Source organism: Wyeomyia smithii, chromosome 3 (assembly GCF_029784165.1).
Source record: "Wyeomyia smithii strain HCP4-BCI-WySm-NY-G18 chromosome 3, ASM2978416v1, whole genome shotgun sequence".
In the NCBI taxonomy this organism is placed as follows: Eukaryota; Metazoa; Arthropoda; class Insecta; order Diptera; family Culicidae; genus Wyeomyia; species Wyeomyia smithii.
In genome coordinates, this window is record NC_073696.1 from 32048632 (window position 1) to 32063071 (window position 14440).

At 35.3% G+C, this 14440-nt stretch overlaps 1 protein-coding gene and 1 long non-coding RNA gene across 5 annotated transcripts in view; one reads left to right on the top strand and one right to left on the bottom strand.

Annotated features, from left to right (window-relative positions):
- LOC129727111 (GTPase-activating protein CdGAPr) overlaps positions 1–14440 on the top strand; it is a 135168-nt gene that overhangs the window by 103946 nt on the left and 16782 nt on the right. For 3 of the 4 annotated variants that reach the window (XM_055684584.1, XM_055684582.1, XM_055684581.1), the window contains one exon: positions 6209–6714. In XM_055684584.1, coding sequence (XP_055540559.1) covers positions 6421–6714 — 294 coding nt within the window. In that variant the 5' untranslated portion in view covers positions 6209–6420. Of the gene's footprint in view, positions 1–5930; positions 6040–6208; positions 6715–14440 lie in introns of those variants that run through there. The other variant, XM_055684583.1, reaches the window with a different exon arrangement.
- Positions 5749–6363, bottom strand: LOC129727114 (uncharacterized). The gene is made up of 2 exons (XR_008728482.1): positions 6095–6363; positions 5749–6037 (listed from the first exon to the last, which is right to left on the bottom strand). It is a non-coding gene; the product is annotated as an uncharacterized LOC129727114 (long non-coding RNA).

Here is a 14440-nt window from a genome sequence, read left to right on the forward strand (position 1 = left end):
GTTCCAGATGTCTTTGAAAAATGTCTGCAACTACTCGAAAAATCGGAAAAAATTGATTGAAATCGGTAAAAATCTGCATACATTTTGGGAAAGCCAGTGGAAACATAAGAAGACTCTGACAAAAATTTGCAGAAACTATGGAAAAACTGCAAATATCTGCGAATCAATAAAAATCTACACGCGGACTCTAAGAGTCTACGTTTTGCAAACAAATATGCATATCTGGTATCCCTGGTTCTTTGTGGTCCTTGCATAAAGAGTTGCGATGCGTAGCAAATTTTGGAAAATTGTTTGAACTTCTATTTGAAAATATTAAAACCTATTTATTTGAGATTTTACAGCAAAAAATTATGATAAAAACAAAAAGTTCTGCATACGTGTGGCCCCCGTGGTTAGCGATGTCGGTCGGCTAGCTCTCCCATACGGTTGTGGTATCGGGTTCGATTCCCGACCAGGTCGAGGAGTCTTTTCGAGCTGGAAATTTTCTTGATTCAGCACTGAGGCACGATGTATCGTTGTACTTATCCTACAACATGCAAAATGTGCCAAAAACAATATCGATAACGAATTCTCTCAACTAATCTAGTTGATCGAGACCGCTACTGGCGCTACATGCGATATTGATGTTGCTTTTAAAATATGATATGATTTATATAGGGTATATCGAACGTCGTTTGCAGTAATTTTCTTCGGTAAGTTTTCTGAAGAAGTCTAATGCAAAAACCTGCCAAAAGAAACCACTACAGAAGACGTTCGATACCCTTAATGCCGTGGCACAAAACAAAATTTAAGAGAGAAACAGAAAAATGTTATTACAAAACAAGTTTATCAAAAAACCCGCTTTACGAAAATCTGAATTTTTCTGCGAAAACGACATTGCCACTGTCTGCTTTTAATGAAAATGAAAATAAAAAATTAAAATTTAAAAAAAAAGTATTTTTATTGTTTTTTTTTGTACAGCGGATGAATAAAATGAATCGAAGCTGAAATAAATGGCTCTCTAAATATTGTTTATCATTAACAGGCACTAAGCTAACCTTTTGTAATTTTCATAAGAAAAAAAAAGATTCTCAAAACTTAGTTTCTTGAGATAATTATTTGTATTTTTTTCTTGAACAAAACATCTTTTTTTCGAAGAGACAAAATTATCCTCTTCAACTTTCAAATCTAGAAAATCTATAACGAGCGTCTTAGCAGAGTGATTGAGATCAATCAAAGAAATAGTTATCGGTTTCCGTTATACTCTACTAAATTTTTTGGAAATAAATATTGAAATTCAGTCCGCAAATATATATTTCGACTGTGACGTACAGTCTTCCTCAGTGCTCCAGTCCACATAAGCACTGAGGAAGACTGTACGTCACAGTCGAAATATATATTTGCGGACTGAATTTCAATATTTATTTCCAAAAAAATTAGTAGAGTATAACGGAAACCGATAACAATTTCTTTGATTGATCTCTTCAACTTTGCCGAAGACGTCACACCGATCGAACAAACCGTTCTAGCTTTAGAAATATTTGTAATCATCAATATCATTTTTACATAAACTCTTCTCAAAAATCAGTCTTGATTCGAATAGATTAACTTTGAACGACATAAGGTTGTTTGTTGTTTGTATCAATAACAATAACCCAACACTGTTTAAGTACCTGAAAAGATTTAAAACGGCATCTGGTGTCGATTCACGGTCATTTTTTAATTCAAGATGTTGACTTCCAGTTCCTGAAAAATGCCCAAAGATGGCCAAATGCAAGCTTATAAGAGTATTGCCGAATCATCCCGGTGATATTCATAGGTCGTGAATCGACCTTAACTCTTTAAATTTAGTATTTAATTTGTCCTCAAAAGGACAGTTTGTTGTTTAATTTAATATCGAGTGTGAAGGGGATACGTTGAAAACTAAGCGATTCAAAAGCATTTAAGAAGGGACAAATTTCGTCCCTTTTTCTGTTTTTACATTTCATTTTACACTTCTATGTAGCCGAACTTCCTGAGAAAAGTAGTTCTACGCCAAACAAATTACTAATACAGGTCGTATTTGATTTTCCGGAGACTCGATTTGGAATTTTGGACTCGATTATCCGGATTAATTTTATGGTTCTGTTTGTTTTTAATTTCTTTTAAATATTTTGCCTTTTCTATTACTTTTGGAATATTTATTACCATTTCTGCCCCTTTTGGCATATTTTGGACATGTCCGAGAAAAGTGAAATCAATCAATGGCTGATTTATTTGCTAATAAGTTTTTGTTTGCTCTTGTTCTTTTTTTAAGAAAATAACTTCTGGCTACGCTATGCATTATACAAGTAAAATAACGAAAGAAAACAATTGTTTTAGGCTCGTTGATTGCAAATTTGAATGATTTTTTTGTGATACGATAAACCGGAAAACTCAATTATCCGCAGTGAAATTTTCTTTGATGTTCCGGATAACTATTTTCTTTGATTTTCCGGATAAAATTTTCTTTGATATTCCGGATGACGTTTTTAGTTCAAAGAAACATCTATGCAAATTTTCAGCCACAATAATAATTGAGAAAAAATATTGAAATTTTAAAACATAAAACATTAAAACATTTCTTATAGAATTGCTATATTGTAAAATTAGAATTGGAGATCCCACAATAAAGGACATTTGGTTTATAAACAAAAAGTATTTAAAATAAACAGTCAACTCAGATATCTTTGAAATTACTTTTTTTCGATGGAAAATTTGGTTGACTAAAACTCTTCTGTACATTTCAAAATAGACACTAAAAGGAAAAAAGTTTTCTAACAAAAACTTGTCTATGAAACATTTTCAACGTGAAATTTTTTTTTGTTAGAATTTGTTTCCCCTAATAATTCTTTCTCGGTCCTTATAAAACTCCACTAATTATTCATCAGTTTCTCTACAGCAATAACTTCTTGTGCATTCGAAAATAAAGTTTTTTTTTTATATTATCCCTAAATTTTTCCCTCTTATTCTAATACTAACAGGTATATTTAAGTTAGATCTGGCAGAGAGTACATGGTGTCCCAGGGAATGGAGAGCGGCAGCTAATAATCGAGTGAATTAGAGAAACTTGTAAATCTGGCCATGTCATTATGACGGCATGCTAAATAAAAAATAAACAAGTATATTTGTATGGCAGTTTCTGGCCTTTGATTTGGTCATATGCTTGAAATATGCGACTCATTTGCTCAAAAAATTAGTAGAAAGTTTTTAACGATTTTCTTTTTTCTTTTTTTTAAGGTATCAAAAAGTCTGAAATGCGATTTAAATTCAGTTAGATTATTATTCTCTGAGAATGCTCTTTATTGTATAATTTTGTTCTATCTAAAATTTTGTTTTGAAATAAAAAACTAATTTCTGTGACAATCGCCGTTTAGAACTATAAAAAACCATATCACAGGTACTAACTGGTCGGGTGAGCGAGTATGGACTGAAAAAATTTAGAGACAACATACCGAATAAATCGAATTTTCGGAAAAATCGAGAAATATTTTTTCTAAAGTTGAATAGATACCATGATTAAAGATCATGTGACATATTTTATTCATACTAAACATTTTTGAGAAGCATTGAAACATTACCACTAACCAGTTAGCCAATATTTCTTAAGATCGAACGGCGTTGCTGTTACCACCATCACCCGACCAAGCTTCCGGCTGCTGTGACGAATGGTTGATCGGCATAAAACGGCCGCCATAGTCTGCTCTTAATAAAATCATAAATCAGCTCACCTACTGCCCCTGGCAGCAATTCGTCATCGTTCAATATCGTACGGTACCGTAGTATGTAGAGGTACCTTCTGATGGGTATTTATTTCCACCGGTTTTTCTCTGCCAGAGTGGCGTGAAAGCGGCTCAATACAAACCACCAGACACCTAGTAGATTACCATCGTGTATTAAACCTGCGGAACGGATACCATTTAGCCTCTCTGATGAGCGATCGGTTCAGTTTTTCGACCGGCATACTTGTACAACAGGTTGGTTAAATTAATATGGAAATTGCTGTCACCAGCTGCATTATTATCCATTGTTGAGTAGAATTTATTATTCAGAAGTAAACATCTTTATTATTCAACGTTTGTTTTAAAACTTTTAATGAACAACTAAAACTGCGTCGTAGACGCTATTACCTTCTCAAGCAGCTGCTGGTAATTATAAGAAACTCCGCATTTTTTTGGCGCTGCCGATGGCTAGACGTAATTACCCCTAACTAAATTTGCAAGCGATATACGTGACGGTTGAACTGATTGGTTATCACTCACATATAACCGGTTTCACATCACGTAGCACCTTCAACCAAACAAAACTGCTGCACCCCATCAAGGAGGGTAACGATGAATTATGAACTACGAATGCAGCACCAAATTTATACCACTACTTTTTCATTTTTTTTTTTTTGGCAATGGCACTACCGCCAATTTAAGGGTATCCAATGCTGATGACGATAACCTAGAAAACCCAATTAAAAATGGAAACCTCTATGATGGGCCGGTCGTGAATATTTAATATCACGTTTAGTGTCGTGGTAGCAACAGGCAAGCCGCTATTGAAACGCGTGATTTTAATCTGCTTGAAAAGGTACCCAGAGAGCTTTATTTACACTTTCAAGATATTGCAAATTTGACTAATGGATTTCTAGAGAACGAGAGGTCCCCATGGACGAACATCCGGAAGAATCACAGCCCTCAATGTAAATTTGTTTTGTCACTGCACTATACAAACGTATTCTGGTGCTTGGGTTGGGGCGCAGTGATGGCAACCGTGTTGCAGTTTTGTAAAAGAAGTGGAATTTTGTTGGATTGTAGCATTAACGATGTTTTTTGTGGGGAGAAGGCAGCACTGTTTCGCCACGTTGTCTACAGCAAACAGACTATTAAATATGCATTAAATCACTCCTGTGGGCCAACGATGTATGATTCCTGGGGTGTCGTGTATGTGCGAGGTAGCTCAAGTGCAATCTTTGGAGGCGTCAGGGGGTGGGTTCCGTCGTTTACACGTGCTTTCCCAAGGCAATAACACCCCGGCGGGTGGGGCGAGGAGACAGAGGGCAATTTATACAGTAAGTATAGGGTAAGGTGAACAATCTGCATGAATTGACTTTGGTAAGCAACCGGAGCGCTCTGCAGTGGTAGTGTGATACATTACCGTTCTACGCAGATTTGTCCCATGTTTCAAAGTTTCACAATAACTAATTCGACAATAATGGATTAGAGCGGTGATATCTAGATTAACAATGTGGTACATTGGATTGGAAAAATAAAATGAAGAAAATGTTTCTTTGTAAATGTAAGAAATAGGGTAATTGACAGCTTCCTCAGGTCGAATGTATTATCGGCCGGGTTCAGTTTGATTTGCTCTTCTGATTTTATTTCAAAAACAGAATATTCTTCATCTCACCTAAAAACTTCGAGTTCGTTCGCAACTTTACACAATATTATTTTGAATAATTCTTGAATTATGTTTAAAAAAACCCTGTTTGGTGAAGAAAAATGAAGATCGATAGAAAGTAAACATGAGACAAATATGCGTAGGACGGCAGTATAGCTACAGTCAGAAAACGAGCAGAGATTGCAGCCTTTTCCGTAGGATCCAACCGACCGAGAAAAGACAACACCGGAGGCAATTTGGACTATTTGCCCGAGCATGGGCGAGTCGTTATGAAAAGTGCACAGAAGGGTGGCTCAGAGAAAGAGACGGATAAGATTCTACGATATACTTTACTTTAGATCAAAGATCAGTTTTGAAGTGAAATTATTCTATAAAGCGGTAAATATTAACATATTTATTATTTTGACGTAAACCAAACCCAATTAGCAAACAAACCTTGTGACATCAGGTCACCCTACAAGACGAATTCATTCGTCCGACAGCGGTTGGGGTTCGATGCACACCAGACAAGCGGGCAGACACCCGAAAGGGTGCAATGTAAACGTTGACATACCTCTTGACGGTGAACCCGATATGCAATCAGTGAGCAGTGCGGCTTTCCGGCTGAAGCGTTCCGGTCCGAGCGTCGGAAGGGAAAGGAGCAGTCGTCCTACTGTAAGATGGATAAAAATCGAATTGCTTTTATCTTTTGTTTGTACTACACACTCACCTTTCTCCCCGCTGCGCTGTCGTATTGTCGCCTGTCTATCGTTCATTTATGCCCACCTGGTACATCTGGTAGACTGATTTATTGATGATACCAATTTTTACTTTCTCTTTACAGAATCAAACACCAGTTAAGATGTGTTGCTTGGAAAGTGACACGACCGGTGCCGGAAGCTTGCTCCACTGGACTGCAGCGGCATAGTAGGCGATCGCGCTCAGTCTTCCAAGAAGCACTCGAACAAACATTCAGCCGACAGTGCAACTGTCAAACAACAAACGGTCAACCGATCCATTGTAGAATCCCAGTTCACCATCCTCGGCAACATCACCATGATGAGTAACACCAGTAAACACTATCAGTTTGGAGGGGGAGCCACCGCTGCTACTCAACCGGAAGCTGCCAGTATTGGCGCTACCGGCGGCGGTATAATCATCAGAATGTCCGAAAAACAGCGCACCGTCAGCGACAGCGAGTCAGAAATCAATTACGACATGTTCAACAGCAGCGTAACAAACTCCGAGTATGGCGGCTCGGTGATGAACACCTCACAGATTTCAAACGCGTCATCCGATTCAACGCACATCAAAAGTGCCAATCTGACGCGGTCGCAAAATTTAGGAGGAGTAAGTACCATTTTTATTAGCCCACTACTGTAGACATCCTGTCGTGACGCTACTTAACAACCTGATTTTGAATTGCATTTTAAACGTTGGTTTGCATAAAAACCTAATGCGCAACCGGTACCTGCCAGCTAAAGAGAAAAAAAATGCACCAACCAGTCGGACAGTCTGCCGCGCGGCATTGAAAATAGCGAAAAAGTGGAAACATAAAACCGAACATCACCCTCAAGTTCAACGCGCAACCACTGCCAACATGAGACCAACCGACAACAACTGTATCGGTGCCTGTGTGCTTGCGGGCGAAGGTACAGCACCGCCAATTCGAGGGTGCATCGGTGAGGAAAACGTGCATAATTAACTTGCAAATCGAATTATGATTTACTCAACCGGTCGTTGGCGCTGTCGTCGTCGTCGTCGTCATCGGTCGATGTTGACGTTTTTTCCCCCCGAACGTGTATGTACGACGCAACCTCACATGGCGTGGCCAGTAATTAAATACACGACTCTGGTAGCGGGAACGTGCTTCCCGAAATGTGCAGTGACGGTTTCGAACGGGGAATTTGATTTTTAATTGGAAGTGTATCATGATCGGATTGGTTCGAAAATGTACCATAATCACTTCCAATATTTACCAGTATCTTCAAAAAAAAACTCTGATGATGTTCAGGAAGTTTCATTAAGAATGTTTGAGTTTTTAAAAATGATCCATTTTCGAGCACAATTCGATCATACTACTCTGTTTTCAAGCTGCGATAATGAAATTGAATATTTAAAAAATGCAGTATATTTTTTTTTTAATAAAATGCTTCTACAACAATTAAAATGCATGCAGAATGTTGTATCATGATCGGACCAGTCAGAAAATGTACCATGATCGGACCATTTTTGTATATGCGAGATTTCATAACTATTAAATAAAAAACAGTATCAAATATGTAGTAGCATCGTCAAACAACTTCTTTTGATGATGTTCAGAAGGTTTCATTCAGATTGCTTGAGTATTACTTTTTTTTAAAAAGTTAAAAAAATGAGCTACTTTCGAGCACAGTTTGCTCTTTCAATTGTTATCAAGTCTTGCGTTCAAACAGTGATTTTAGAATCAAATATTTAAAGATTGCAGTATATTTTCCAGTAATATGCTACTGTAACACCTAAATTCAATGTAGAAACACTTTTTAAACGAAATATTTTCTTTAAAGTTGGAACTATTGGTGAAGCGCGAAGGCCTGTTTTGTATCATGATCCAGCATTGAACCATGATCGGACCAGCTTGCTTCTAAAACATCACCGCTTCACTTTATTTATACTTGACTAGTTGAACGCTCCCGGCGATGCACGGGATCAAAGGTTTCGAAGCCAAGATTTTTTTTATGCTTCATTGTTGCGTTAGCTCAACCCACTTAAAAAATATTTCACATCTTATATGTCCATCATCACTTTTAGTACTTCAATATTCCGAGAACGCACAGAACGGATGTTTCCTTATTGGATTGCATTTTGTGATTTAAGGCTGATTTACAGAAACTGGAAGTCGCCATTTTGGATTTCAAAACGTAAGGAGTTCTACTTTTGGAAGTATTGAAATTGTTGGCCAAATAGCTCTTTAGGTTATTTTGCTGAAACCGGAAGTCGTAATTTTTTATTTCTATTTTTATTGGCACTCACTTGTAACCTTATTCATACGATTGAAATGATTTAATTTTGAATATGTCACCGAAAAAAATAATTCTGCTCCGTGCATTAAGTAAAGTGACCCATAATTGTAGAAATGCTACATTTTGCGGTGTTTTTATTACTTTTGCATGATAATACATCACGACTTAATGAAATGATCAAGCTTTTACAACAATGAAATAGCTTTTTAGATAACTTTTTTTTAAGGATTTTATAGACTAAATGATCTTGAATGCCGAAAGCGACCCATAGTTGTGTCTTTTGCTATGCAAATGATATTTTTCTTCCTAACCGATTTACACACATCAGCTGCAATAAAACTAATTGTCGATCGAAAGTATACATCAGAACACAGAAATAGATAGTAAAGCATTCGTGGTTGATAATTTTTCCGATTTTATATTCATTTTTGATGGGTTTTAGCATTAAGAAACCTTCTATTTTTCCTCAAAACGAACGAACATTTTAAAAGAGTAATCACATGTCATCGCATTGAATTTTGATTAAGAGGCAAATTCAGCTAAAAACTCATGATTTTGCATGTTTTACGTAATTTTGTGAATAATATTTCAAGTTTTAGTAATCAGATACTTTTTACTTTTCCTCAAATGTCTTTCCTGAACTGAACAAACATTTTAATGAAAAAATAACCACATAACATCGCTTTGAATTTTGATTTAGAGGCAAATTCACCATAAAAAGTCATAATTTTGCATGTTTTACGTAGTTTTGTGAATACTATCTCAAGTTTTAATAATCAGATACTTTTTATTTTTCCTCAAATGTCTATCCTGAACGTTAACAAACTTTTTAATTAAAAAATAATCACTTGTCATCACTTTGAATTTTGATTTAGAGGCAAATTCAGCATAAAAAGTCATAATTTTGCATGTTTTACGTAGTTTTGTGAATAATATCTCAAGTTTTAGTAATCAGATACTTTTTACTTTTCCTCAGATGTCTTTCCTGAACGTTAACAAACATTCCAATGAAAAAATAATCACATGTCATCGCTTTGAATTTTGGTTTAGAGACAAATTCAGCATAAAAAGTCATAATTTTGCATGTTTTACGTAGTTTTGTGAATAATATCTTAAATTTTAGTTATCATATACTTTTTATTTTTCCTCAAATGTCTTTCTAGAACGTTAACAAACATTTCAATGGAAAAATAATCACATGTCATCGCTTTGAATTTTGATTTTGAGGCAAATTCAGCATAAAAAGTCATAATTTTGCATGTTTTACGTAGTTTTGTGAATAATATCTCAAGTTTTAGTAATCAGATACTTTTTATTTTTCCTCAAATGTCTTTCCTGAACGTTAACAAACTTCTTAATGAAAAAATAATCACATGTCATCGCTTTGAATTTTGGTTTAGAGACAAATTCAGCATAAAAAGTCATAATTTTGCATGTTTTACGTAGTTTTGTGAATAATATCTCAAGTTTTAGTAATCAGATACTTTTTATTTTTCCTCAAATGTCTTTCCTGAACGTTAGCAAACATTTAAATGGAAAAATATCCACATGTCATTGCTTCGAATTTTGATTTAGAGGCAAATTCAGCATAAAAAGTCATAATTTTGCATGTTTTACGTAGTTTTGTGAATAATATCTCAAGTTTTAGTAATCAGATACTTTTTATTTTTCCTCAAATGTCTTTCCTGAACGTTAACAAACATTTTAATGAAAAAATAACCACATAACATCGCTTTGAATTTTGATTTAGAGGCAAATTCACCATAAAAAATCATAATTTTGCATGTTTTACGTAGTTTTGTGAATACTATCTCAAGTTTTAATAATCAGATACTTTTTATTTTTCCTCAAATGTCTATCCTGAACGTTAACAAACTTTTTAATTAAAAAATAATCACTTGTCATCACTTTGAATTTTGATTTAGAGGCAAATTCAGCATAAAAAGTCATAATTTTGCATGTTTTACGTAGTTTTGTGAATAATATCTCAAGTTTTAGTAATCAGATACTTTTTACTTTTCCTCAAATGTCTTTCCTGAACGCTAACAAACATTTTAATGAAAAAATAACCACATGTCATCGCTTTGAATTTTGATTTAGAGGCAAATTCAGCATAAAAAGTCATAATTTTGCATGTTTCACGTTGTTTAGTGAATAATATCTCAAGTTTCAGTAATCAGATACTTTTTACTTTTCCTCAAATGTCTTTCCTGATCGTTAACAAACATTTTAATGAAAAAATAACCACATATCATCGCTTTGTATTTTGATTTAGAGGCAAATTCAGCATAAAAAGTCATAATTTTGCATGTTGTACGTAGTTTTGTGAATAATATCTCAAGTTTTAGTAATCAGATACTTTTTATTTTTCCTCAAATGTCTTTCCTGAACGTAAACAAACTTTTTAATGAAAAAATAATCACATGTCATCGCTTTGAATTTTGGCTTAGAGACAAATTCAGCCTAAAAAGTCATAATTTTGCATGTTTTACGTAGTTTTGTGAATACTATCTCAAGTTTTAATAATCAGATACTTTTTACTTTTCCTCAAATGTCTATCCTGAACGTTAACAAACTTTTTAATTAAAAAATAATCACATGTCATCACTTTTAATTTTGATTTAGAGGCAAATTCTGCATAAAAAGTCATAATTTTGCATGTTTTACGTTGTTTTGTGAATAATATCTCAAGTTTTAGTAATCAGATACTTTTTATTTTTCCTCAAATGTCTTTCCTGATCGTTAACAAACATTTTAATGGAAAAATAACCACATGTCATCGCTTTGAATTTTGATTTAGAGGCAAATTCAGCATAAAAAGTCATAATTTTGCATGTTTTACGTAGTTTTGTGAATAACATCTCAAGTTTTTGTAATAAGATACTTTTTATTTTCCCTCAAATGTCTTTTCTGAACATCAACAAACATTTTAATGTAAAAAAAAACACATGTCACCGCTCATTATTTTTGATTTAGAACGATTCAAAATGATGATGATTACTGTACACCTCAGAGACTGAGGGAATAATATCAATAAGATCAAGCGTTACGGAATTCCATTTTCATATAGTAGATATACTCAATGAAGGATTTCACGTTTAATTCATTGGAACAGAATATAAATGATGAAGCTTGTTTTCTACGAAATGAAACCTCTCAAAAACGACGTGAGGTTCGCAAATTAGAGTAAAACTGTTTCAAACTTCAATGCAAACAGCCCTAGGCTGTCCCAAATGTCTTCAAATAAAAAAAAAATAGCTCGGTCACCCTTATTTAAGAAGCACTTTTTCCCGCGAATCCTTGACCAGTTTACGAGAGAGTGATAAATCAAAATATATATAAATATAAAATGAAACGGCAACCGAAAAAACACCCAGAAATTGAATAAGCAAATTTGTTGTATATGAAACTCAAATATAATTCATAAAGTTTTCGTAATAATATTAAAAATATTCGAAAATATTTTTTGAATCACGAAAAAATATTTAGAAATATCAAGCCCAACAACAGCACGCGAATCGGAAAATCACTTGAAGTCTCAGAAGCACACTGGTCCGATTATAATACATTTTTTGGTCGGATCATGATTCACCCTGGTCCGATCATGATTCACCCTGGTCCGATAATGAATTCTATGAACAGAAAAACGATATATTCAAATGAATTTCATCGGATTTGCTATAAATTATTATTTTTGTAAACTAGACAGATAGGCATTTCTGATAAATGTATTTGATTTATGATTACACGTAATATGAATGGTGAAAATGTGACATGAAAAGCCTTGAAAATAGTCTTAATTGGTCCGATCATGATACATTACCCTACTTCAAATTTGAAATTATTGGGGGAATGTGAATGCCTGTTCTGTATCATGAACAGACCAGTATCGGATCGTGATCGGATCAGCTTACTTCTGAGACTTCACCGCTTCTTTTTGCCAGTGCTTGATATAATGATGGAGTCTACGTACAATTCATGAAAACCTTCTTTCCTCAAGGTGAAACGGTGTTGGATCCACAAATGGCCGACTTCGAACCACCCTTGCGAATTTTCAAAAGCAGAAGACTCGAGAATAATTAATGCGTTCCCTGTGAAAATGTTTTTTATTTTGCAACCAAAGTACACTGGATCAATCACTACACCACTACTACTACTACCAGAGTCCAATAAGCGGTCAGCAGAGTGCCCCATGAGAGTCGTCCAAGAAAAGTCCGAAAACGCGACAATCAAGGGCTGAAGTGTTGACAACATTATTATTGTACACTAGCTGAGCCAGCAAACTTCGTTCTGCCTATTTTTTCTTTATTTAAAAAATTTTAAACATTTTTAACTGATCCCTCATTTATCTAAAGATCGCAAATGCATGGCGATTGCTCGCACTGGTTTTATCGAAATGAAAACGACCTCCCCTTTTGGCTTCCGTACATCACATTTTCAGCTGTTTTTCAGAAACAGAAAATCGACATCTTGAGCTTCAAAATGGTATGTGGAGTCAATTTCTGACCTCTGAATAGTAATCTGATTCCGGAAATACCCAAAATTGGTGGTATTTGGCCATTTTCGGCTGTTTCCAGACACCGGCAGTCGCCATTTTAGAATTCAAAATGGTGTTTGTGGTCGATTTTTTACTTCTATGTATCAGTCTGGTTCCGAAAATACCTAAATGGGGTGGAAATCGGTCATTTTGAGCTGTTTTACAAAACCCGGAACTCGCCATTTCAGAATTCAAATTGATGTCTGTGATCGTTTTTGGCTTCTGTGCATCATTACGATTCCGGAAATTCCCATATTGGGTGGTATTTGGACACTTTCGGTTTCGGTTTCCCAGAATCTGGAAGTCGCCATCTCAGATTTCGGAATGGTTTGTGGCATCTATTTCTGTAACTGGTTTAAATATCTCGATTATTTATCGAGTCATGCAATAATAAGTGTTTGATCGGTATAGAAACCCTTTCTTCCAGAAGGTGTCGAGCTTCCATGAAATGTTTCTTGCCCCTCAAAACCTTCACATGCCATATTTAGCTCTAATTTATAGTTCTCGAGTTGTACGAAAATTTGTGTTTCATTTGTATGGGACCCCTCCCTTCCAGAGGAGGAAGGACTTTCGAACCACCATGAAAAACATTCACATGCCAAATTTAGTTCTATTTGCTTGATTTGTTCTTGAGTTATGCAGAATTTTGTGTTTCATTTGTATGAGAGTCCTCCCTTACAGAAGAGGGGAGGGTGTCAAATTACCACAGCAATATTTTTTGTTCGTAAAAGCCTCCACATGCCAAATTTGGTTCCATTTATTTGATTAGTTCTTGAATTATGCAGAAATTTGTGTTTTATTTGTATTGGACCCCTCCCTTCTAGAGGAGGAAAGGATGTCGTACCCCCCATGTTGAAATTTATTATCCTTAAAAATAACCGCATACCAAATTTAGTTCTATTTGCTTGATTAGTTCTGAGTTATGCAGGAATTTGTGTTCCATTTGTATGGGAGCCCTACCTTCCAGCAAAGAGAAGGGTGCTAACTGGCCGCACTGCGCTGGTTATATCATTCATGATATTATTACATGAAGAAGTTGTGCACGCAATGGATGCCGCGTTTCTTAACAGTCGCTCAAAACATGTGAAACATTCGACCAAAAAATTTTGCGACGACTTGTGACAAGAGACGAAACATGGATCAACCACTGAGTCCAATTGGTAGTCAGCAGGGTGGCGAGTGAGAGTCTCGTCCGAGAAACACCCGAAAACGCAACAATCAGGCGATGAAATGTTGGCTCAAGGCATAATATTCGTCCACTGCCTTGAGCATGGTAAAACAATTCATGAACAATGTTATTGTATATTATTGGATCGATTGGCGTTAAAATTCCATCTATCTTTCTGATGTCTGTGTTAGGGGATAGAACCAATCGCAAATTAACCTTTTAGTACAAGAGAAATCGAACACAATTTACTAAGAAGAGGTAGGCTAACCAACAGGAAAAAGCAAACTCACAAAAATTTCACATTCAGAAGACGTTATACATCATCGGCCGATGTGGAAATGTTGCTCAATGAGAATCCATGTGGTTAAC